Source organism: Rousettus aegyptiacus, unplaced genomic scaffold (assembly GCF_014176215.1).
Source record: "Rousettus aegyptiacus isolate mRouAeg1 unplaced genomic scaffold, mRouAeg1.p scaffold_m13_p_16, whole genome shotgun sequence".
Taxonomy (NCBI): domain Eukaryota; kingdom Metazoa; phylum Chordata; class Mammalia; order Chiroptera; family Pteropodidae; genus Rousettus; species Rousettus aegyptiacus.
The window spans coordinates 52,431,128-52,455,815 of record NW_023416291.1 but is presented as its reverse complement, the minus strand read 5'-3'; the positions used below and the strand labels follow the sequence as shown (position 1 = coordinate 52,455,815).

At 62.4% G+C, this 24,688-nt stretch overlaps 1 protein-coding gene across 3 annotated transcripts; it reads right to left on the bottom strand.

Moving 5' to 3' along the window:
- Positions 1-2,098: 2,098 nt before the first annotated feature.
- SEMA6B (semaphorin 6B) lies at positions 2,099-24,586 on the bottom strand. 3 transcript variants are annotated; one of them, XM_036234078.1, is made up of 17 exons: positions 24,318-24,586; positions 11,825-11,974; positions 11,572-11,695; positions 10,056-10,116; positions 9,830-9,892; positions 9,331-9,432; positions 8,833-8,923; positions 8,375-8,494; positions 7,889-7,977; positions 7,057-7,274; positions 6,513-6,644; positions 6,134-6,283; positions 5,662-5,844; positions 5,427-5,573; positions 4,560-4,637; positions 4,369-4,427; positions 2,099-3,881 (listed from the first exon to the last, which is right to left on the bottom strand). In XM_036234078.1, exons 2-17 carry the CDS (start codon positions 11,943-11,945, stop codon positions 3,007-3,009), a joined length of 2,613 nt encoding a protein of 870 aa, XP_036089971.1. In that variant the 5' UTR covers positions 11,946-11,974; positions 24,318-24,586; the 3' UTR covers positions 2,099-3,006. The 3 variants fall into 3 exon arrangements, with proteins under 3 accessions (XP_036089971.1, XP_036089972.1, XP_016000103.2); XM_036234079.1 differs by lacking the exon at positions 24,318-24,586 and adding an exon at positions 18,611-19,092; XM_016144617.2 differs by lacking the exon at positions 24,318-24,586 and adding an exon at positions 12,698-13,144.
- Positions 24,587-24,688: the final 102 nt, after the last annotated feature.

The window sequence follows — 24,688 nt, the reverse complement described above, 5'->3', positions numbered from 1 at the left end:
GCATGAAAAGATGCTCAACATCACCGATCATCAGGGAAATGCAAGTCAAAACCACAACGAGATATCACTTTAATCCTGTTAGAGTGGCTTTATCAACAACACAAGAAATAACAAGTGTTGGTGAAGATGTGGAGAAAAGGGCACCCTCTGTCGGTGGGAATGTAAATTGGTGCCGCTGCCATGAAAAACGGTGTGGAGGTGCCTTAGAAAAGTAAAAATAGAGCTGTTACACAATCCAGTAATTCCACTCCTGGGTATTTATCCAAAGTAAATAAAATCACTATCTCGCGGTATCTGCATTTCCATGTTTATTGCAGCATTATTCGCACACACGTGCTCACATGCGCACCCACAGGACTATCACTCGGTCATAAAAAAGAAGCAAATCCTGCCATTTACAACAACGTGGATGATCTTTGAGGGCATTATGCTCAGTGAAGTAAGTCAGACACAGAAAAATGCTATATGATCTCACTTATATGTGGAATCTGAAAAAGCCAAACTCATAGAAACTGAGAGTCAAACGGTTTTTGCCAGGGGCTAGGGGACAAGGTGAATGGGGAGATCGTGGTCAAAGGGTACCAACTTGCATTTATAAGATGAGTAAATTCTGGGACTGTAACGTAGAGATCTGATGGTGACTATAGTTAATGATACTGTATTGTATACTTGAAAGGCGCTAAGAAAGTAGATCGTAAATGTTCTCACCACACATACAAAAAGTTAACTCTGCGAGGTAATGGGTGTATTAACCTGATTGTTGAGATTATTTTGCAATATGTACGTATATCGAGTCATCAAGTCGTGTGCCTGAAACTTACACAAGGTTCTATATGTCAGGTATATGTCACACTGGAAACACACACACAGAGGTTAAGGAGGAGCTGTTAGATGCCGTCACGGTGTTTTGTGTTTCTTTGTTTATGATCAGTTTCCCCCGTGACAAGGGGTACCAGATGTCTCTTGTTCACTGCTCCATCCCCAGAGCCCAGCACATAGTAGGTGCTCAATAAACAAGGGCTGGAGGGATTGTGAGCTGTAACAATATGCTAAAGCGATCTCTTAAAATGAAATCAGGTCATGTCCCTGGCTTAAACTCCTCCGATGGCTTCCTGTCCCACTTAAAATTCGTAAGGCTGGGGGAGTGGGGGTAGGAAGGGGAGTTGGTGTTTAATGGAAGTAGTTTGAGTTTGGGAATATGCAAGAGTTTTGGAGACAGATGGAGGGGTTGGCTGTACAACAAGGGGAATGGACTTCAGGCCACTGCACTGAACACATAAAAATGGTTCAAACGGTACATTTGAACTTATGTGTATTTATGCGTATTTTACCACAATTAAAGAAATTGTACTCCTCAACCGTGAGGCTCTGCCTGCTTGGGAACCTGCCCTCCCCTTCCTCCCATCTCGACCTGTTCCCCCCGGCCCCTCTGCTCCAGCCACACTGGCCTCCTTGCCCCTCCTCCAAGAGTTCCTCCCTTGGGCCCTTTGGATTGGCTGTTTCTTGCACCTGGATGCTCTCTCTGCACATCTCCCCAGGATCGCCCCCTTCTCACCCGTCCTGTCCTGACTCAGCTCAAAGGTCACCTCCTCCAGGCGGCCCTCCTAGACCACCACCACCCACAGTCATTCCTTCCTAGTACATTATCTTGGTTTTTCTTCATTACACATATCACTACCTCAAATCGAGTTCCTTGCTTGTATGTGATCAGTATCTGTACGAGGCCATAAGGACAGGGGTCTTTGTCCTCCCACATTGCCTGGCACCTGGTAGGTGCACGATAAATATTTGCCGGAGAACCAATCAGAAATTTCCCCCCATCCAGATGGAGACGGGGACCTCGCCTCACCTTTCCACATTTCCACACTCAGTGCCCCAGCATTCTGTCTGCTGCTGTGAGCCAGCTGTGAATCTCCAGGGTGCTCCCACCTACCTGTATGGGGACAAGCCTGGGCCCCGGCCCCGCCCCTCGGAGACAGAACAGACCCTGGCCCCGCCCCTCGGGGGGGTGTGTAGAGCAGACTTAGGCCCCGCCCCTCGGGGGCAGAGCAGGCCCAGGCCCCGCCCCTCGCAGACAGAGCAGACCCAGAGCCCTGGGGCCGGTGGTTGTAAACAGTTTTATTGATGGGGAAGGGGTTGGGGAGGCAAATTCCAGAGAGGGTCCAGGTCACAGCTGGCCACTCAGCTGGCATGCATGGTCAGCTGGAGGTCGAGGGGGAGGTCACAAGGGGACGGGTAGCGTGGGACCCTCTGACCACCCTGGGGCCATATTTACAGGAGGGCCCGCCCGCCTTCACTGCCCCCCAGCCCTTTAGACAGCTGCTGCCGGTATGACTTCTGGGCAGGCCCTCCTGGCCCCCGTGCCTGAAAACCCCTCTCCGTCTCCCCTCAAACTCCTAACCGGCACCTTGGAGGCCCCGGGCCTTCTGGAAGCCCCTGCGTCGGCTCAGCCAACGCGCAGGCCGCTGGGGCCGCCGCGCTTGACACACCACACACACGCACCCTGCACGCGTGGCCCGTCCCCACGCACACACACACACACCTCCCTCCCCTTCCCGGCCCCTCGCAAACGAACACGGCATGCACACACACACATACACTCACACACGCCAGGAGCCTGGGTCGAGGGGGACCTTGGGGGTGGGGGCTTGGGTCTGCAGCTGTGGCCCCCACCCCGTCCCGCCGCCTCCAAGCCCCCAGCCGCCACCCCGAGAACGGAGTTGTGCAATTGGGTAGAAAACTGCAAAAAAAACGCAAATTGGAAACAAACCCAAACCCACTCGCAGATCAACCTCAAATCCATAGCGCATCCTCCCGCCCCACCCCAAACCACCTCGTGTCCCGCGGCCCCGGTCGGGGCGGGGGGCCGAGCCCGTTGTGCTTCCGTGTGGCGGAGGGGGCGCCCCCGCGCTGGGGTGGGGGTCTTGAGCACCCACTCGGAGCTGGGCCGGGTCTCTCGCTCCTGGTTCCCATGGCTCGCACCGCAGAGGCGTCAGGGGCCCCGGCCTAGGGCACGGGGGGTGCAGTCCTGTCCGGGCCCCCGTAGGAGAGCAGGTGGGCCAAGTCCGTGCCGGGCCGCGCGTGGCGGCCGCGGTGGCGGTCACCGGGCCGGCCCTCGCCGCTGTTGAACGTGTGCGTGCGGCGCAGGGGGGCGGCCGCTGGGGCGTGCGGGCCTGGCCTCCGCAGGCTGCCCGTGGGCGGCGGGCTCCAAGGCCGAGGGAGGCTGTCGGAGGCTGAGGTTGGGTCCAAGGGGCCCGTGGGCGCCGACACCACCCGCCGGCGGTCCGGGCTGGCGTGGGGCGTGAGCGGGAAGTCGCTGTGCGAGGCGCGACCGGACGCGGGGGGCTGCTCGGGGGCCCGGGCAGGGGCCAGCAGCAGCAGGGAGGAGGAGGCGGAGGCCGTGAGCAGGGGGTGGCCGTGCTCCCAGGTTCGGGGGCCCAAGGCGTGGGGGTGCGGGGTGGGCAGGCGCTTCTGGGGCAGCGGCGTCTGCTCGGGGGTGGGCAGTAGCCCCGAGTCCAGGTCGTGGGGGCCACCCTGCAGCAGTGTGGCCTTGGCCCACCCGTTCTGCATGAGGGGAGCCAGCAGGGCCTCGGGGGGTCCCCCGGCTCCACTGCCGCCCCCGCCCCGGCCCCCAGGGCCTCCGGCGCGGCGCTCTCCCAGCCGGCTCACGCTCAGCACCGCCTCCCCGCCCCCGTGGGCCAGGATGGCTTCCTTGTCCTTGCGCCGGGCCAGCTCTCGGCGCTCCCGGAGGCCCACGTACCAGCCCACGCTGAAGCCGGACACCACGGCACCCACCACGAAGGCCGCCACTGACGACGTCACCAGCAGGTTCACCGACACCAGCCCGGCTCGCTCCTCCGAGAGGCTGGCCCGAAGGAGTCCTAGCGCGGAGGGCCACATGGAAAGGGCTGGCTAAGGCACAGTCCCGACCACACCTCCCGCCCTGGCGGTCTTGTCTGCCCGACCATCTGTCCACTCCAAGTCTGTCTGTCTGCCCACGATGTCGCTCTGTTCCTCCCGAGGCCTGACTGTCTGTCTCTCAGGCTCTCTGCTCCCCTGGGGTCCATCTGTCAAAGTCTGTCCAGCTGTCTCTTGGCATCTGTGCCACCATGCCTTTGTCCCTTTCGAGGCCTGTCCACACGTCCGTCTGTCCCCCGGCATGTGTTCGTCCCGCGGTTCGTCCATTAGTCTGTCCTTGGCTCTCACTCTGTCCTTCGTCTCCCCGGAACTGGCATCCTCGCCGCCCTCCCAAAGCCCTGACGGGCGCCGCCGGTCTCCCCGCCTCTCCAGACACTGGCAGCAGAGGGCACGAGAACCCCAGGGACCAGGACCGAGGGTCCCCCAGCCTTCTCCCCTGCTCCCACTTACCTGTGCAGTCCCCTAGGCCTGAGGTGCTGGCCCCGGACACATCCTGCTCAAAGGAGGCCCTAGCGGAGGGGAAGACAGACGCCATCAGCAAAAACCCCTCTCACAGAGCCCCGGTGTGGGGCGAGAGGGAGCCCCGCTCAGCAGGCAGGTCAGGCACCCCCCCCCAGCCTCTCCCCCCCCCCGCCCCGTACCTGGTGCCTGGGCTGAGGAAGATACAGGAGCCGTCGGGCGCCCACCCGCAGTAGGGGTCTTGACTGCCAATGCAGTGCCTAGAGCATACAAGGGACCCGCAGGCCCGTCAGCCACAGCCCCCCGCGCGGTGTCTCCCACCTGGCCGCGGACGGCCGTGGCGGAGGCTGGTCATTCTCCCTTTTACGGGTGGGAAAACTGAGGCTCAGGAAAGTTCACTTTCGCGCAAACAGCGGAGCTGGGGTTGGAGCCCAGCAGGCCTGGCCCCACCTGCGCCTCGGCCCCGTGCAGTGTTGTCACAACTGCCATCTTGGTGGGCCCGGGGCCGGCGTCCACCGTGGCAGGGAGGGGCTCCCATGGAGTCCAGGGGGTGCCAGTACTTTGCATCTAACCTTTCCACCCATCTTAGACGAAGGGGAACAGCCACCTCCCTGGCCCCCAGATCCTGCTGCTCTTAGGAATGTCACTCAGATCCTGCCCCTCCTGCACCCACAGCCCTTCAGGAACCCATCTCCCTCGGGGTAGAAGCCCAAGTCCTCCTGGGGCCCACAAATCCCTGCACAGCCGGCCCCGCCCCCTCCCTGACCACGCCTCCTCCCCGACTCCTCCGCAGCCCCGCGAGCCCCGCGGGCCTCCTCCCCCTACTCACTCCTCCTCCGCAGCCCCGCGGGCCTCCTCCCCGACTCACTCCTCTGCAGCCCCTGGCCTCCTCACTGTTCCGAGGCCTTTGCACACGCTGTGCTCTCTGCCCGGCTCATCTTTCCACAGGTCAGGATGCTGTTGGGCCCTCGACCGCTTTTGTCCCTTCCCATGCTCATCTCCCCGCAATGCCCCTCACCCTCTCCGCAGGGGGCCCAGGGGACACTCACTTCATGCACCCTGAGTGCTGCTGGCAGCGGGCCACGGGCACGCGGACCACGCAGCGGGGGAAGGCCACCAGCAGGCCGCCTGAGGCCGTGTCCAACTCCAGGCTCAGCAGCCGCTGCCCCGTCTCACCGCCACCTGACTGTCCACACCTGGGGGCGAGCAGATCAGTAAGAGTCCAGGGTTGTGCCCCGTCTTCTTGCCCACTGGCCCTGCCTCCGGGCCTCTGCCTGGACTTACCTGTCTGGCCGGTAGGTCTCGAACTCCTCCAGGAAGACACTGGGTCCGGTGGTGCCCGAGGTGCTGGCGTTGGGCCAGATGAGGAACTTGAGGACAGTGCCCGCCTCCGAGCCCAGGAAGACAACGGTCTGGTTGCCCCAGGGGCCGGCGCCCACGTCCACGGCCACTCGTGTCAGCTGGTGCCTGGGGCCAGGGCAGGGGGCGTCATGCCGGCCCGGCAGCTCCTGCGATCCCCCCACATCAGCCATGCTGGGCACGGCGGGCACGGGTGTGGTTACACACGTGGACATCACACGCCCCCAAACAGACCCCCAATCCGGGCTCCCACCTGGGCCTCTCTCCCCCTGAATTTCTCTGTGTGTCTCTGTCTCTGTGTCTCTGGGCAGTGCCCAGAGCCATATACTGTCTCAGAGAGACTCCTCCCTCCCCACCCTCTGCCCCGCCAGGTCCCCGGCCACGCGTGGGGACCGACCGTGTCAGCGTCCGCACTATCCAGGGCGCGTGGCCCAGCGAGGGCACCGCCTCCTCCATCAGCGGGTGGGTCTTCACGAAGTTGAGGATCTCGTCGGGGAAGGCGCTGGAGGTGTTGTACTGCATGCCGGGAGCGGCACAGCACCCGGGCCTGGGCAGGGGAGGTGGGGTGGTCAGGGCAGACGTGGGGGACCCCCTACAGGGGCTCCAGTTCTCCAGGGGACCCACTGCCCTGCCCCGAGGGCCACGGCACTCCCCGTCTGTGCAGCGGGTACAGTCGAACTCTGCAACGGCTAGATAACAGCCTGGGAGTCCTGGCCCTTGGCCGTGGGGACAGGACCCCACCCAGACACCAATCTCAGGATGGGGGGGGCTCTCACCTGGGCCTCGGCACTTGATCCTCTGGCACGGGTGTCCAGATGGACTCAGGGGACTTTTGCTCGCGGAAGCGGCCTTCAAACACCGCAGCCACCTGGGTCATGTCGAAGGCGCAGACGGCCGAGCCGGGGATGCTGGGGAGGTTAGACAGGGTGAGACGAGCCTGGTGGGAGGCCCCGCCCCGGCACGTGTGTGGAGGCCCCTTGTCCTCCGGAGCTGTCGGACGCTTGGCCCCCTGGGCCGGAGACACTGCCCGCCTGCCCCGCCTAGCCGCTCCGTCCCCTGGAGTGCTCAGACTGGACCACATGTCAGCTTCTCCGTGGCCACCCATGTCCGGCCCTACGTGGTTGCTCTCCTGGATGCCCAGTATCCCAGATGCTGTTCCCCAAGGGGCTTTCGAAAAATGCCCACAGTGTCTCCGGCCCAGGGCACCAAGAGGCCGTGCAATGAAGCCAGACACAGCCCTCCAAGGCCCTGTGGTCACAACTGGGGAGGGCCCGGGGCATGCGGCGCCTCCCCGGTTTGCTCCCGTGAGCACCCACTGACCTGTTGCTGGGGGTGGAGAAGACGGCAAGGACCACGGGCCGGCCCCCCAGGCTGACCACGCCCGTCACGGCCTGCAGCACGTTGAAGTAAAAGTGGGAGTCCCCGGGCACAGAGCAGTTCAGCCGTGCTTTCAGGAAGGACGTCCATTGCTTCTCCAGCACACGAGGGGAGCCCCCCACATCGTTCTTGCACACCCGGGCCACGCGGGACACCACCGCCTGGCGTGACAGTGGACAGACGGGCCCTGAGCCCTGTGTCCCCGAAGGCCTGCCCGCAGGCCGCACCGCCCACTACCCAGGCCAGGACGGCGGAGCCTGGCTGGTCGCTGTACCCCTCTGGGCACCAGAGTCCCCAGTGGCAACGGGGGGGGGGGGGTGACATTAGGATCACAGCGGCTGTGACAATCGTAACCACAACCACTTCCACTCACAGGTGGTTCGTTGTGGACCCAGCACCTGATTCTCCTCATCTCTTATTTTTTCCCAAAGCGCTACAAAGGAGGGCCTACTGATAACCCCACTGTACGAACGGGGGAGAGGGGACCGCGGCACAGAGGAAAGGAAGTGACTGGCCCAAGGTCACACTAGTGGGAAATCGTGGTCTGTGGACCTCACCGCTGGTTGCTGGAATGGGAGGGTAGGTAGGGGGATGGAGAAATGAATGGGCGGACAGATTAGGCGATGGATGGATGAATAAATTAACGAATTTGAAGGGGGAAATGATGGATAATGACGGAGATAATGGAGGAGATGATGCGCGTGTGGGAGAACGGTGCCTCTCAGCTCCACCGCCCACGGCCCGGGCCTCTCCGGGCGCGGAAACAGGGCCTTACCTTCTCCAGGTAGTTAAACTCCATCGCGATCTCCCGGAAGAAGAAGTAGATGTGGCTGCCCCACTCCACCGCGTGCACGAAGTAGGGCTCTGGAGGAGAGGAGGGGGCGGGGCGCTGCTTTTACGGCGTGGGCGGGACATGGGCTGAGGACCCAAGAAACCGGACTCAAGGTTCTGGGGCTTCGTGGGGGCGGGGGCGAGTGTCAGACCCTGAAATCACTGTGTCTACCGCCCACAAACAGCAACGTCTACGACTGTCGTCACTCTCCGCTCCCCTGGGTTAAAGAGCTGCGTTCCTGCGGCCCCCCTCTCGGAGCTGCGTCTCAGGCTTCTAAGCTACGCACTTCCGGCAAGTTCTACTTCCGCCCCAGCCTCAGTCTTTCTTCTAGCTTTGAGACCATGGGGTTCTGAAGATGAGATGGGAGTCCCCTGCCCGGCTCCTCTGGGACTCTTATTCTGGTGGAGGGTCGCGGATGGTCCTTCCCACCTTTGAACCACTTGGAGTCGTGCTTCACGGTGCGCAGGGTGGGCCGGTCCCCGAGGCTGCGGTAGATGACAGCGTCGATGGCTAGGAAGTCCGTGACGGTGGCGGTGAACAGCATCCCTTCTGGATGGGGGGGGGCGGCGGAGAAGAAGGTGAGGGGCTGCATCACAGAGGCGGGGGCTGCACAGGCCAATACTTGGTCTTCCAGGACTGAGCCCCGAGCCCCAGCGAGCCACCGTCTCTAGGCTGCTCCACGGCCGCGTCGAAGCCCTGAGCCCAGGCAGAGCCCCCACTTCCACTGAACCCCGACCCCAGCTGAGTCCAGACGCTGGGCTGAGATTCTGCCCGTTTCACAGCTGGACAGATGGCCTCCCACCCACCTCCAACTCCAAGAGTGGGAAAGGCCATGCCTTGCTTGGGGATGGGGCCCCAATAACTGCTCAGAGCTGGGGGACACTCACCAGAGAAAACCGCGACATTGGCGTGTTTGGGATCATACGGGCAGCGGGCCATGCCGCTGATGTTGTCCCCGAGGGGCTGTAGTGTGTCCATCTGCAGGGGGACAGGGCCTGAGTGACAGAGCTTCTGGCCCCGCCTGGCAGCCACCACCTCCCCCATGTCCCTGCTCCAAGGGGAACCAGGCTCTGCCGCGGATGCCACGTGACCTGAGTCACTTAACCTCTCTGGGCTCAGTTCGCTGATCCGTCGATGAGTCTAAGTCGGCCCTGGTTAGTCCTATGACTGGGTCACAGGTGGCAGTACGGCCTCCCTGACCCCACACGGGCCCCTTGGGAGCCTCCATTTGCGCTCTGGCTGGGGAGGCGGGGAGGGCATGTGCAGTGAGGCTTCTTGCAGAAGGCGATGTCGCCAGGGAAAGGGCACAGCCAGAGGCGGGCAGGGGACAGAGGGCCCAGGAGGGTGGACGTGGGGCAGCCAGGCCTCGAGCGGCGGAGACTCACGCTGTAGTTGGCGCAGACAGGGTTGAAGGCATTGGAACCGCACACGAAAAGCGTGGAATCGTCCCGAAGTAGCAGCACCTTTACAAAGTTTCGGCACTCGCCCTGGGGTGGGGAGGGAATAGAGAAGCCAAGGTGAGCGTGGGCTGAGTGGGCGTGGCCAGGACTGAAGGCCCAAGGATGTGGGCGTGTTCACAGCCAAAATAGGACTGCGATGGGGGCGTGGCCATGCTGAGGGCGGGGCCAAGACAGGGAAATTCGTCTGTTGTATCCACAGCCTTCGAAGGGGTGGAGCTTTAGCAAGACCAAGTCTATGGGCGTGGCAATGACTGAGGACCCTTTGGGGGCGGGTCCAGGCTCTGGCCGTAGCCATGGCAACACCAGGATCCCGGGCTGGGATGAAGGTCTGAAGAGGATTTGCCCTGGGCGAGGCCAGGCCGAATTGGGGTGTGTTTGGAGACGTGGTTGTGGCTGATTTGGGGCGTGACCAGGGTCCACTCACCTCCTGCTTGCCCTTCATCCGACACACGTTGATGTCGCTGGGTTTGGAGCGCCAGGTCAGCTTCTGGGGGCACAGGGAGCTGGTGAGGGGAGCGGGTAACCCTAGGAACACCCGCTGAGGGGCCCGAATCCACCTCGCTCCCCAGCACAGTGTCAGCAGCCCCAGGTGAGAGCCCCAAGCGCTGCCCTCGCCTCCCGCCTACACCCTCCCCTCACCCCCTCCTCACCCGCTGGTACCGAAGCTCCATGGAGGTGGGGGGCTCCAGCTCTACCCGGTACAGGTTGTCCCTGCGGAAGGGGTGTAGTGAGTGAGACTGGGGGCCTCCACCCCTCACATTCCATCCTCCTGGTGGCAGACATGTCCCACAGGTGACACGCAGCGACATGCCAACACCTCTGCCATGAGCCGCTCCAACACAGGCCCTCACATGCTTGTATATGCCCTGACGCGCCCCCTTGTGCCCAAAAAGGACCCACAGGCTCCAGCACACCCACGTACCTTAACGTGCCACCTCAGGCTTACACGGGGGCCCTGGGGGCTGCGCCCGACGTGAACTACCCAGTGCCTTTACCTCGGGCGCCCCATTCACACCGCTCAGTGTCCCCCAGGCTCTCCCCCTCCCCCACGGAAATCGCCCAGGTCAAAGTCACTGATCGCCTTGGTGTTAATTAAGTACAGCAGTCACTCTCGGCCCCCCTCCTCCCGTCTACACGGGATGGGTCCCTCCTCCTCCTGGGAACTCAGTCTTTACGAGGGCTTTTACCCCCAAACTTGCCTGGCTTCCCTTCTACCTCTCAGACTCGAGCCGGACTCTTCCCTACCCCACCGACACTCCTCCTGGGCCTCCTCGTCCACTCTAAGTCCTGTCTCCAGCCGGGGCCTCCCCTGAGCTCCCGACTCGGGGTCCAGCTGCCTCTGAACATCTCCCGTCGTTTGTTCCTCCTCCGTCCCCGGTCTCTGACCTTCCTCTGTCCAGCTCTGTCCTTCCAGGGGTGCAGGCCACTACTTGGAAATCACCCTCAGCTCCCCTCATCTGCCCACCTCCCACTTCCGACACATCCCCCAACACTGTCGGCTCTGCCTTTTGAGAATTCGCCTACTCCTCACCCCCTCCATGGCCACCATCCTATTGCAGGCGCCACCATCTCCCACCTGGACCAGCTACAAGTCTGTTCTCCCCAAAGAAGACACCAGGGGGAGCCCGCGAGCACCTGAATAAGGTTCCCTCCCTCCTCTACCCACAACCCTCCAGGGCTCCAACTTTTCTGGGGTAAAGGCAAAAGCCCTCCCCTCCGCCTTTGTGCCCTCCCTCCCCCTCACTCCGCCTGCTCCAGTCGCTCAGGCCTCGCTGTTCCTCTAATGCGCCAGGCCCGGTCCTGCCCCAGGACCCTTGCACAGGCTGCGCCCTCTGTCTGGATTTTGCCCTCTCCCCCAGATTTCCTCATGGTTGACTCTTCCTTTAGGTTTCGGTTCAAATGTTACCTCGTCAGAGAAGTCCTGGGCCCCACTTCTGCAACCCATGTAGGCGCCCAGTAAATTTTGACCAAACGGTTGTTCGCGCCTGCTCACACACCACAGCAGGCTCTAGACTCCAGGCTCCAACCACGCACAGTCTTTTAAAAGTCACACCCAGGGACACACATTCACGTCCACACTCCAGCCAAATGACAGGCCCCATCGTGCAAAACCCCCAGAAGGCTACCACCACCTGCTTCCCACACTCTGCCTGACAGTCCCCATACCTGTCCCCAATGAACAGCGTCCTGTTGACCCGGAGGACCCGCTGGATGTGGAGGTCCTCCGCGCCCTCTGCCGGGGTCAGGCGTCCTGGCCCGCTGCCCACGAACACGGGGTAGTGGTTCAGGTCTGGGGAAGGGGGTGGAGAGGGGTGTGATCCAGGGCCGGGTGAGCCTGGCCTGGTGAGGGAGGCAACAGGCTCAGCTAGGGAGCAAGACCCTCTGTCGGTCCGCCCCCTCCCCCAGGACCCCCACTCACAGTCCCTGGGGGCCACGCTGAGCGGCGGCGGCTCCTCGGGGAAGAGTCCGTGGGCGCCTCTCAGTAGCAGCAACAGGAGCAGTAGGGCCGGGCGGGTAGGGGGCACTCGCGAGGTCCGCATGGCGAGGTCGGGGTGACGGGAGGTGACGCCTGCGGGTGGGAGAGGGATGGGACGGTGAGCGGCGTGGCCTGCAGTTCCGGAATCCGCCACCAGATGGAGCACACGGGCCGCCGCGGCCTGGACCTTCAATCCCCAGAGAAATTCCCCGTTGGGATCATTTAAAATAACAGCCATCATGGCACTAACAATAATAATACCGGCACTCACTTAATCACCAGGACGACTTTCCCACCACGTTTCACTGAAAGCTCAGGAAACGGTTTCTAACAAGAAATTAACAACGGAATATTTAAATTTAAAATTAAATGGCTTTAAATAATTAAAAGCTAATAATGACAATAGGTACAATATGCCAAATCGTACTTTTAAAAATTCAATCTCAAAAGATAGATTAAGAATTCTTAGAATTAAAAAGTGAAAATCTTAAAATTAAAGGCTCAAAAGAATTTTTCAAAGGCTCTTGGAATTTTATAAACCACGCTCTGGGAACTGCAGTACTTTACAATCGCAGAACATTCCGGCTGGCTGGGGACCTCAGAGGCCCAAGTAAGTCTGACTTCCTTCCCGAGCCCAGCCTTTCTGTCCTCTGCTCCAATCCCCCGTGGCAGGAGCCTCACTGCCGCCCCAGGGGGCCCGTTTCCCACTCCCATTCAAGGGAATTTAAAGAAAGTTCCAGGCACCTGGAGCAGAGGACCCCTCCCCCCCATCCTCAAAGTGATGATCTGGGTGGTGGGAGTGTGTGTCCGACTCACCCTCTGGAACCCAGGCCTCCACGCCCCCTCCAGAAGGGGTGCAGTCCGGAGGCCCAGAGCAGAAAACCCACAGCCTTGTCCTTCTGAGACGTCCCGGGCCAGCCCCATGCCTCAGTTTCCCCGTCTCGGCAGCGGGGGCGCCCCCAAGCCCTGCCCTGGCCCCACGGCTCGGGAACTCCGAGCCCTTGGAGGTGGAGGTGACTGGGGAACTTTGGCCCTGGTGTGCCTGCCTCCCCGTCTTCAGGGCCAAAAACAGGAAGGTCCTGCGCAGACCAGCAGGGCTTCCTCTCCACGACCCTGGACTTCCAGGATTTGTGACTCAGAGGACGCCCGGGTCCCATGTGTGCACAGATACGGCGCTGCTTCCTCAAGGGTTTCCTTCCCCAGCTCCTCCCCTGCTCCGAAGCCTCCCGTGGCTCCCAGTGACCCTGGATCCAGGCCCAGCTGCTGCCTGCCATGCGAGGCCCCCAATCTGACTGCCGGCCCCGCCCTTCAAGCCTCCTCCCCCGAACGCCAGCCCAGAGCCCTGGCTTCCGAGTGCGCCACTCAGCGACAAGAAGTCCATTGGCAATGTTATGCCACCGTCCCCACCATCCGTCTCCAGAACTTTCTCTCACCTATCCAAACTGGAGCTCTGTCCCCATGAAGCACTAACTCCTCCCCTCCCCCAGCCCCTGGCTCCCACCATTCGCTTGCTGTCTCTGTGACTCTGACTCCCCTAGGGACCTCGCGTGAGTGGAATCGCACAGTGTTTGTCCTTTTGTGTCTGGCTCCTTTCTCGGAGCATCGTGTCCTCAGGGTCCATCCACGTTGTAGCGTGTGTCAGCATCTCCTTGTTAACGCTGTGGATGGACCGCATTTTGTTTATCCATCATCTGGAAAGGGACACTTGGGTCATTTCCACCTCTTGGCTACGGTGAATAGAGCTGCTGTGAGCAGGGGCTGCAAACATCTCTTTGGGATTCTGCTTCCAGTCCTTTCGGGCCTGTACCCAGAGCTGGAGTCGCTGGGTCATATCGGTAATTCTATGCTTAATTTTTCTAGGAAACACATACAGTTTTCCACAGTGGTGGCCCATTTTCCATTCCCGCCAGCAGTGCACAGGATTCCAATTCCTCCACACCCTCTCTGTTTTTTGAAAGTAGCCATCCTAATGAGCATGAAGTGGCGGCCGGCGCCTTCTAATGCCAGTTACTTTGGTGATCACACAGAACTGAAACCGAACCCTACATGCTATTTTTGGGGAGTCTGAGCCACTTTGAGGCCAACCCACTGCGCCTGGCCTCAGTTTACCCCCCTCCCGACCGGGAGTTACCGGCGGCCTCAGCACCTCCCCCATCCCCACAAGACCATCTGCTTCTCTCCGTGAAATGTGAGGCGCCTCAGCTCGCAGCCGTCCGGCGCCCGCCTGCCCGGAAGCGGCCCCACCACCTGGCCCAGCACCTGGCCACCAGGAGCTGCCTCCAAGCGGGGAAGCCTCGTGGCCGGCGTGTGTGCCCCATGGCGTGGAGGGCACCCACGCTCCCACGTGTCTGGGTGTCTGTGGAGGGGGTGTGCTTCCTGCTTGCAGCCCTGGGACATGTGTTCATGCCCATGGGGTTGGGAAGGACAGTCATAAAGCGATAAAGTGACAGCCACCACCCAGGAGGGCTCAAGCTGTGGCTGGGCCTCTCAGGTTGACCCCTCAACCGTCACTCCAACTCTCGGCGGGTGATCTCATTGTACAGGTGGGGAAACTGAGGCAGAGATGAACATCTCTCAGGGCCACCCTACTTCATCTTCTCCCATCATCCCAAGGCCCCCTGGCCAGCTTCCCAGGTGCCACACCGCTGTGGTTACCGTGAGCTTGTCACAGGCTGGGATTCCCTTCTGGAATATTCCTCCCACCCAGCACTGCTTCAGGCCAGGGTGTCCGGGCTAATCCTGGAACCTGGGGCTTGCACATCAATGTCGGGGCCTGCTAGTAACTTCCAGAACAAACGATGGGTAAACCGTAAACCTTGTGGGCTCTCACGGGAAGGCGCTGGACACACAGGGCAGGTGGGGTTGCTGGCGGGCCCTGGTGTTCCCCCGCCACGGCCACAGCAGCCTCGGTCCTGCCCGTTTCAGCCGAGGGCCCAGGCCACATCTGGGAATCACCCCCCCAACTCCCTCCAATACCCCCCGATCGCCCGAGCCTCATTCTCTCAGCCTCGTGTCCAACGCCAAAAAGTCCTCAGGCTCTGCCTTCGATTTTACCCAGAATTCTCACGCCCTCCCAGTCCGGTCCCTGGTCAGTCTCATCATCTCCCACATACCCTTCACCTGGTGGCCTGGCTCCTGCCCTTGCTACCCCTAGCCTGTCCTCCCTGGAGCAGCCACTAGAGGGCACCCGTGAGCACCTGTGTCAGCGCGCTATCCCGGCTCTGCCCACAGCCCTCCAAGGCTTCTGCCTCCTGCAGGATAGAAGCCCAAGTCCTCCCACGGCCCACAAGGCCCTGCACAACCTGCCCGACCCCTCCCCCGCCCTCCCCTCCTCCCTCTCTCTTCCTTGCTCACTCTGTTCCAGCCACATGGGCCTACACCCTGTTCCTCCGACACGCCAGGCACGGTCCTGCCCCAGGGCCTTTGCACACGCTGCTCCCCCGAAGCGTGACAGTCTCTTCTCTCAGATACCCACAGGGCTCCCTCCTTATTTTCTGTCTCCGCTGAAATGCTGCCTCCTCAGAGAGACCCCCATTCCTATCACCCTGGACCCCCGCACCCTCATGTATCCTCTGCCCGACCTGGTGTCACACTCTCGAAGGGTCCTTTAGACCAGAGATCCCCAACCTTCGTGGCACCAGGGACCGGCGCTCCTGGGAGAATCTAACGCCTGAGGACCTGAGGCGGAGCTGAGGCGGCGATGCCGGCGCTGGGAGCGGCTGCGGATGCAGATGGAGCTTCTTCACTCGCCCACTGCTCACCTCCTGCTGTGCAGCCCGGTTCCCCAGCCATCGGCCGGTACCGGTCCACGGCCCAGGGGTTGGGGACCCCAGCTTTAGACCCTTTGCTTCTCCAAATGTGGTCCCGGACCAGCAGCCTCAGCCTCGCTTGGGAGCTATTAGAATGCAGAGTCCTGTGCGACACCCCAGAACCCCCAATCGGAGCCTGCATTTTAGCAAGATCCCCAGGGACCTGTGTGCACACAATTCAGGGAAGCTTGGCTTACTCACGGATCCCCCAAATTAAAAAAGCACCCATAGCACGGCCCGCGGACTGTGAGCCCCGTGAGGTCACGCCTGGTTGTGTCCTGGCCAGTGACATGTCCCCAGAGTGTCTGGCACGTCACCAGTGCTCCGTGATGGCTTGTTGCGTGTTGATGAGCTCAGCGTCAGCACCCGGAGCTGAACCCAGATCGGACCTCCTTCCTGGTTCAGCTCTGCTCAACACCCCGACAGCGCGCATGCGCGTCCGCGGGCGGGTGGCCTCCCGCCCCCACGTCCACGGCACATCGTGGCATCCGTGTGCTCACGCGTGTTCGCACGTATCCACAGATGCAACTGCGTGCACACGTGCCCCAGCAGTGCCGGGGAGTACACAGTGTGTGCACGCTCCCGTGTGTCCCAGCGTACGCGCACACACCCCCAGGAAGCAGCCGCCTGCGGCCCTGTCCATGGCTCTCTGGCCATCAGTTAAGGGCCCAGGCCAGCAGCCCGTCTCCGGGATGTGTGGTCTAGGTTCAAATCCCGGCTCTGCCTCTTATCGGCCGCGCGACCTCTGTCGGTCACTTCCCCTGTCTGGGCCTCAGTTTCCCCGTCTATAAACTTGGCGACTACATTCAACCCTAAAATGTTGCTCCGAGGGTGAGGGGACGTCACCTAGACCAGCACAGTCCAACAGGAAGCCGCGCGTGCGCACGAGCAGTTTTGAATTTCCTGCGGCCCCTGTGGGAAAGGCTTCGACTGCGACCCGCAGCTGGTGGCCGCCGCTTTGGACAGCCCAGCTCTAGATGAAGGGCTGGGGGTAGGGGCTGGCGCAGAGCGGCCAGAACCACTGAAGGAACGGAGAGAGGGGTCCCGGTGGGTGGGGGCCGGGGCGGGGTTCTCCCCCCTCCCAGACGAGACGCGGAGCCTCAGTTTCCCCGTCTGTGAAACGAGGCACTAACACAGGGCCTTCCACGTGCTCACAGTGCCCTTGCTGGGTGACCTTGGGCCAGAAGCTCGCCCTCTCTGCGCCATGGCGGGGACTCTATGACCGCGGGCGAGGCTCCGAGGCCCCGTGTCGCAGTCCCCCACGGCAGAGATGGGGCGGGGTGCCTGCCTCCGGTTCCGCAGGAGGAGCGCCCGCCAGCCCGCCAGCCCGGCCGCCCCAGGATTCCAGCTCTGGGGCCCAGCGTCACGGGGGGGAGATCGAGTAACCTGGCTGCGCGGCCGGGCCCCTGCCCGGGGCCAGGTCTGATTACCGGCTCCGCTGACAGCTGCCGCCCCTGGCTGCCCGTGACACTCCTCACAGCCCAGCCAGGCCGCGGAGCTGTCTAGGAACTTGGCCGAGCAGCCAGAGGGTGTCCCTGGGGAGAGGCCCCCTGGTCCCCCAGTGTTCTCTCGATGTCAGTTAACTCATCCCTCCCCAGTCTGGGGGGGAGCCACTTGCATCCCTGTTACCCCAGTAAGCGCACCCAGCATGGTAACCACCACCTTTGGGTTACGACGAGGCGAAACTCAGCTACGCCTAGTAGGTGCTTCATAAACTACCTGGGCTGCTGTGCGACCCAGGGTTACGTCCTCCCCCTCTCCGGGCTGCTTCTTGCTCTGTGAATCGGGGATAAAAATGTCAGACTCACTAGGGCAGGGGTCCTGGCACATGGCACGCGCTCGACAAGTCCTGGCTGAACGAATGTCCCACGAATGTCCCTCCCTGCGAAGGGGCTGCAAGGCTGTTTATGCCAGACTCCCCAGCACCAGCCGTGCCCACGAGGCTGGGGTTTGGCCACCCGCAGGACACAGCCGGGCACACAGTCGGTGCTCAATGAATGCTGAGCGTCTGTTTGGAAGCAGATGGCGCTCAGAGTGCCCGAGCCACATCCATCCCACAGTCTCCCAGCGGAGCGGAGATTTGGGCTAAGACTTTATGAAGCTCCTACTGTGTCCGCATGTACGAACTCGCTTCCTGCCCACACCAGCCCGATGAGGCCGAGCCCACACCGGCACCACCACAGATAAAAAATCTCCATCTCAGAGAGGCTAAGCCACTCGGCCACGGTCGCCCCGCACGGGGGAGCATGGCCCGCGTTCGAGCCCAGCACGGGGTCAGACTGCCCCTCGCCTACGCTGATGCCTGCTGAGCGGCCCTGCTGCGCTGTCTGGCCGCGAGGCCACCTGGTCCGAAGGAACACTTGAGGAGGAGCGAGTGGCGACCCAGAGAGAGGCGGTCCTGTCCTCGGGCCACTCGGAACCAGGGAGGAGACCAGGTGGCAGAGGCAGGACCTTGAGTGGGGGACACGGGCAGGTCGCCGGGGCTCCCGGCCCAGATGGAAAGGGGGTGCTCCTGGGTAATTAATTTTAATCACTGTTTGGAAATTGGGCTGCCAGGAGGCAAATCGGAAGCAGTGACTCCTAATTAGGAATGGGGAGGGGTGACCATTGGGAGGAAATTAAAGTGTCATTTATACCCGGGGGGTAATTAGGGGGCCCAGAAATGGGCCACCCGAGGGGGCTGGGGGCTCCTAGGGAATGTGGGCTGGGACCGGGCACAGACAGATTCCCAAGTAGGGGGCCCTGGGCAGGCCTGGGGCAGACAGGCCCTCAGCCCCCTCAGCCCCAATTCAGGGCAAATGCAGAGTCAGGACTCAGTTTTGGGGGACAGAGAAATAAGGCTCAGCTCTCGGGGGCTCCACTTTAGGGAGGACCAAGAAGTCTGGTCTGAGAGCAGAAGATGGGAAGCCTGGCCTCTCACCTGGGATTCTGGGAGTCTTGCTGTCCCCCAGGCCGAGAAGCCCTCCGGTCACTGGCCCCCTCCAGAGGCCCTGCCCGGGAAGACACGGAGATCCCCACGTGGGACAGGCCAGAAAGACAGGTCTGCAGGGGGCAGCACCGAGGGACGCTGGGCGGAGGGCGGGCAGGGCCCTGCCAAGTGCTGCTGGGAACGGAACGGCTGGTGAGTGAACTTGAAGAAGACAAAGGCGGGAAACAGGCCCCCAGGGAAGGCCCTGGGGTCAGAGTGGACCACAAGTCCAAGTGAGTCAGGGCTCAGGAATGGCAGGGACGCTGGCAGAGTGACGTGGGCTCTGGGGGATGGGGCGTGAGAAATGTACATTGATGGAGAAACACAGCAAGGGGCAGGGCCCCTGGTCCGCTGGGGACCTCGGGGATTCGCCACCTCGATCCTCACTACTCTGCCCTGCAGCCTGGAGATCAGGCCTTCGGAGGGAAGTAGTGGCAAACACCTGTGCAGCATGGACTGGGGTTCCCCGCCCCGTGGTTTACAGGAAGTGGCGGGGGGTGGGCGGGACGGGCTCCTCGCAGCGAGGCCCAGGGAGGGTGCGTGGCGCGCCCCAGGACGCACGGCTGGGGTCTGAGGCCAGGCCGTTTGGTCCAGACATCACACTCTTAACCGAGGAACTACCTGTCCCTCCCCCCGTCCATCCATGGGCCAGTCCTGGCCGTCTCCCATCATCACTCACCGGGACCAGTGCAGGTGTTGCTGCCCCTCCCCACCCCCACGCCCAGCTCTGGCCCCTGCTGCCCACAGTCCGTCCTGCCCGCAGCAGTCAGAAGGCACCTGTGGTCACCTGAGTCAAGTCCCACCTCCTCTGCCCACAGCCCTCCGGGTCTCCCACCTCCCTCAGGGTGACAACCAAGTTCACCCCGCCCACGCCCACGGGGGCCCCGTGCAACCTGCCCAGCCCCTCCCCGCCCTCCCCTCCTCACCCCCACTCACTGCCTCTGCTCCAGCCACAGGGGCCTTCTCACCCGTCCTCCAGCATGCCGGGCCCGGGCCCGCCCCAGGGCCTTGGCACGGGCTGTGCCCTCTGCCTGCAGGGCTCTTCCTCCAGACACCTGAATGACTAGCTTCTGTTCATTTTTCAGGTCTCAGCTCCAACGCCACCTCCTCAGAGACAGCCTCCCCGGCGCCATCAGCTCCGCCCTTTTCGGTTATATCATCCATTATTATTGGAAGACAAATATCATTAAATATTTGTCAACTTATCAAACGAGAGCAAAGACTCCACAGCTCTCATTGAGATAGGGACCAGAGGCCACAAATTTCTCCTTTTCAAAGTTATTCCCTCTCCCGGAGTAAAGAAAACGACAGGACTCTGCCTGCCTCCTCCTTTTTAAATGTTCAGCCCTAAGGAAAACCGAACAGCACCTACGTTTCACTGCCGGAGAAACCGAGGCTCGGAGAAGGGGGCATGAGTGAGCACGTGAGTGAAGGCATGGATTCCAGCCTGGGTCGGTCTGACCCAGCAGTGCCTGCGATCTCTCGGGCAGTGAGTGACTCAGAGCGCTTGTCTCCACAGCCTGAGGGGCTCCGACCCCAGGGAAGGGAGAAGGTTCTTCCGGAACCATCAGAACACACGGGGTCCCCCCTCCCAGTGAACCCCTGCACATTCATCGTGGTCCCAGCTGCACTGCCTCGCTCAGAACATCGTCTCTGCTCCGCGGGCTGGAGCCCAGCTCTCCCCAGCCCTGTTTGCTCGCTCTGTGCAGGCCCTGGCCCCATGCGGCAGAGGGGGCCGGTGCCCACCTGTTTCCCCTCCCCGTTGAGGGCCTACCAGAGCGAAAGCCTTTCTCTCTGGGACCCCAGTGTCACGCAGCACAGGACATGGCACATGGGGGCCACTGGGAGCGTTTGATGAGAGATGGCTGTCCCCAGCTGCCCTGGACCTAGACCAGTTTCCCCCAGGGCCCCCCTGAGAACCCACAATGTGCACTGGGCTCCTGTAGTTGTTGGGAAGTTCTCTCCTAGGTCTGCCCTTGGAAGGCTGGCTCAGCCTGGGCCAAGATGCATCCTGGGAAGTGTAGTTCTCACTAGCCTGGCCTCCCTCCCAGCACACCCTGGGGCAGCCACCTTTGGACCCTGGGGCCAGACAGTGAAGCCTCCGCAAGCATGGCTGGGGGCAGGGTTCCCCGTATCCCTGTCTAAAGGAATGAAAGCGGGTCTCGTCCTCCCAGGCCACCTCTTTAGTGCTGTGCCAGTTTTCCTGGACATCCCTGAAGGACAGTGATAATAAAATGACCGTGATAATGAAAGCTAATTCTGTGGCCCAGGCCCAGACCTCTTAGGCTACACATTGGACCCTGGCCCTGGCAAGACAAGCCTGCACCGTTCATCACAGAAGGGGCGTCTAGGCCGGGGGTCTGCCCCCTGAGCTCCCCGACCCTCAGCCAACTCCTGGATAATTTGACAACAGGATGTGGGACAGGTGGCTGGTGCCCGCATCCTTAGGGGGGCTGCTCTGAGCCTCAGTTTCCCTACTTCTGCTAAACAAGGCTCCACCCACAGCCACTGCTGGGCGTTGAAGGAACCGGTCTGAGAATCCGCAGCTCCTTAATGACTAAGGATTTCAGAATCACGGAATCTGAACAGTCCAGTTCAGAAAACCCAGTGCACCTGGAAATTCAGAAGCAATATGAGGCTCGCCTGGGCCTGACCCACAGCAGAATTAACTTTCCAGGATTCTGGAAGGACGGATGTCCAACCCCACTTGCCTGCCTCCCAGGACGGGTGGCTCATCCAAGCGGCCAACCCGGTTTCCAGCAAACTGTCCTGGTAGCTACCCTTCCTCACCGCTGCTCAGGGTCTGACGGGTTGCCCATGCATTCCCCTACTCTAGAACCTTCCATGGCTCCCTACTGCGCCTGGGGTAAAGCCCTCTCCTTGGCTTGGCATTCACAGCCCCCGCCGTCTCTCAGACAGCATTGCTCATGGTCTCCCACCCTGAAAATAGCCCGGACACTGAGGACCGCATGACACCCGCCAGCGGCCCCCCTCTCGGCTCCTTCCGCCTGGAGTCCCGGCCCGTCTCCCTTCCTGGCTCACAACATCCTCCTGGTCCTTTGGGCCCAGTGCCAGCATCCCCTCCAGGCAGCCTTTCCTGCTTCCACGTGTCCTGACCCTGGCTGAGACTTCTCTGGGCCCCCAGCTTCACCCGGCAAAGGGCCACCCACACGAGATAGTGCCACACCCCGGGGTCGGCTAGGGACACCCTCCTTCCCAGGAGATGGGCACCGATCAGCGCGTCCTTCAGCCCCTGGGGACCCACCCAGCTCACCTGTCCTGCAGGCTGACGTCAGGGTCACCTTTGCAAGGACGGTTTGATTTTTATCTTCCACGTCCAGTCCCAGGGAGTGCCAGCAACTGCTGTCACAAGCGCTGGGAGGCCACCGCAGATGCCATGCCCTCCTACAGCACGGATCTCCAGCACCTTCTTCGTCCAGTGGACAGAGGGGAAACCGAAGCCTGGAGGAGGGACGCCCCCCCACCCCCACCCCGGGTGACTCGATTCCTCCGCTGGGAGACACCGTCTCACCTCAGAAGGAGAAGCGATGCCCAGGTGCTCAGCGCGGGCAGCGGGGAAGTGCAGAGCGGAGGGCTCGAAGCACAGTGCCCTCCTGTGACCTCTCTGCTCATCTCCCTCCGCGCAGCTCCCACACCCAAAGGATGCCTCCTGGGGAGGCTGCGGCCCAGAGAGGGCTGGAGACCTGTCCCAGGCGACACAGCCCCCTGCCTCTTCTCTACTTGGAGAGGGGTGGGGCGTTGGCGGCTCCAGGTCTGACTTCCACAGCCCAGGGGAGACAGGGGAGTGGGTTCCGGGTAACCTTTTGGAGGGCACTTGGGTGTCATGTGGGGGCGCCTATCCTCCGACTCCATCTAGCAGCTCCAGGAGTGGAGAGGTCTGGCTTCTGTCTTCGCTTACTCTGCCTGCCTTCCGGGTCCTCAGTTTCCCTACTCGCTCTTGGAAATGCGCTGGTACAGGGTGGACATGCCACAGTTTAATGAGGCTTCTGGCAGGCTGCTACCTACCCAATATCCAAGAGGGCCACGGCAGCCCCCCCCCCCCCCCCCGCCACCTTCCTGGAGAGCTCGGGACCCCTTCCCAGGCGAGTCCTGACCCCACCTACGACCCCCATCCATCTCCCCACATCCTGTACTCTCTTGAAATAGAGTCCCAGCAACTGCCCAGATACATCTGAAATGTTCATCCTTGAAAGAAAGTGTGTCTCCTAGGAGGTGGGAAACGGGGTGGGGGTGGGGAGCCTGCGGGCGAAGGGGTACCCCAGAGGTACCGAACTTTAATTTTAGAGAGGGAATTTGGGCCCCTTAAGAAGCTGAGGGAACCCAGAGGAGTACGAAGAAATGCAAATGGGGTTGTGTGGGGTCCCTTCCTCCTTCCTCCTTAAAGGGAGACTCTCAAAGCTTGAGGGCCCCCTCTCCTAACCCCAAGCCCCAGTTCCCCTGCGGTCTGGGGGTGGAAGATGACAGCCTCAGGGTGAGGATGCCCAAGACCTCAGGCGGAGAGGGCTTAACGGGGCCAGGCCGAGGGTGTGTGAATTGCCCCCGTCCTAGGACTCTTGCAAATACTTCCAGCTCCAGTGTGTCTACGCCTGGGCAGGGGCGGGGGTTCCCTAAGGCAGCGCCCCCTCTGAGATATGCCCCAAAACCGGAGGGCACCCAGAGGCGAAGAGCAGGATGGGGGGCACGTGACCCCCGCCCCGGGGACCAATCAGCGGCAGCAGGAGGGGGTCCACAGCCGTCGCCCCCCACCTTGCCCGGCGCGCTAGGAGAGGAACGCTTTCTTTGTCCCTTTGTCAGCTCTTGGGGGCCCCCGAAACCCCGGAGTCCCCACTGCAGCGGCGGGGGGTGGGGGGATCCGGACCGGGCAGCTCTCTCCCCTCACCGCGGCCCCTCCCCCGCGGCCGGGGCCCTGGACTCGAGCTGGGCCAGGCAGGAGGCTGGAGAGGGCTCAGGGGCGCCCAAGGTGCGTTGCCTGGACCGTGGAGTGGGGCGGAGGGGCCTCGCTGCGCTGGGACCACCACCCCTGCCCTGGGTGGCCCTCGGCTTAGCCCTCAGGGCCCCGCCCCCCAACACCAGCCTCCATCGCGGGCAGCAGGCCCCCAGCCTGCCGTGAGCCTCCCACCTGGGCCCAAATCCAGCTCCCCAGCGGCGCAGCCGCGAGCCCCCATTATTGTTTTTACGGCCCCCCCGGACAAAATCTCCACCCGCCGCGGTGCCGACAGAACCCCCATTATAGCTCCACATACAGGCCCCCAGTCAACGATCCAGCCCTCCCCCCAGCTGCGGTGCCGTTGGACACCCTCATTCCCGAGCCTCATTCAGCGCCCCAGGCCCAAATCCAGCCTCTTCAAAGCATTGCTACTGGACCCCATTAAAACGCTCCATACGGCGACCCCCCTCTAAGCTCCAGCCCCCTCCCCAGGTGCGTTGCTGACAGATCCTCCCGTTATCGCGCCCCACAAAACCTCTCCCAGCCCCGAATCCACCCCCCTCCCAGCGGCGGGGTCCTCGGCCCCCCCTCCCATCATAGCTCCTGACCCGGTCGCACCAGCCAACGATTCGGCCCTCGGATGCGTGCCGACAGACACCCCCCGGGCAGCGCCTCCCCAGCCCCCTCCCGCAGACGCCCTGGGGCGCTTACCTCGGAACCGCGGCCGCGGCGAGTGCGCGGGAGGGCGCGCGAGGGCGGGAGGGCGCGGGCGGGGGTGGGGGGGTCGGTGCGCGCACCTGTCCCGGCCGGGCCGGCTCAGCCGGGCATCCCGGGTGGGGAGGGGGGCTGGGTGCGCTCGCTCTCCCGCCCCCGGGCCGCGGCGCTGCGCTGCGGGAGGGGGCTCAGCCCCGGCCCCCCGCGCGCTGGCGTCCGCTCCGGGGGGCGCGCTGCTCGGCGGCCGGACCCGGGGCGCGCCGCGGCCGCATCTCCTCCGCCAGCCGCGGCCGCCGCTGCGACTCGCGGCTCCGCCACCTCCGCCCCCCCTCGGCCAACTCTCCCCCCACCGCGAGCCGGGCGGGAGC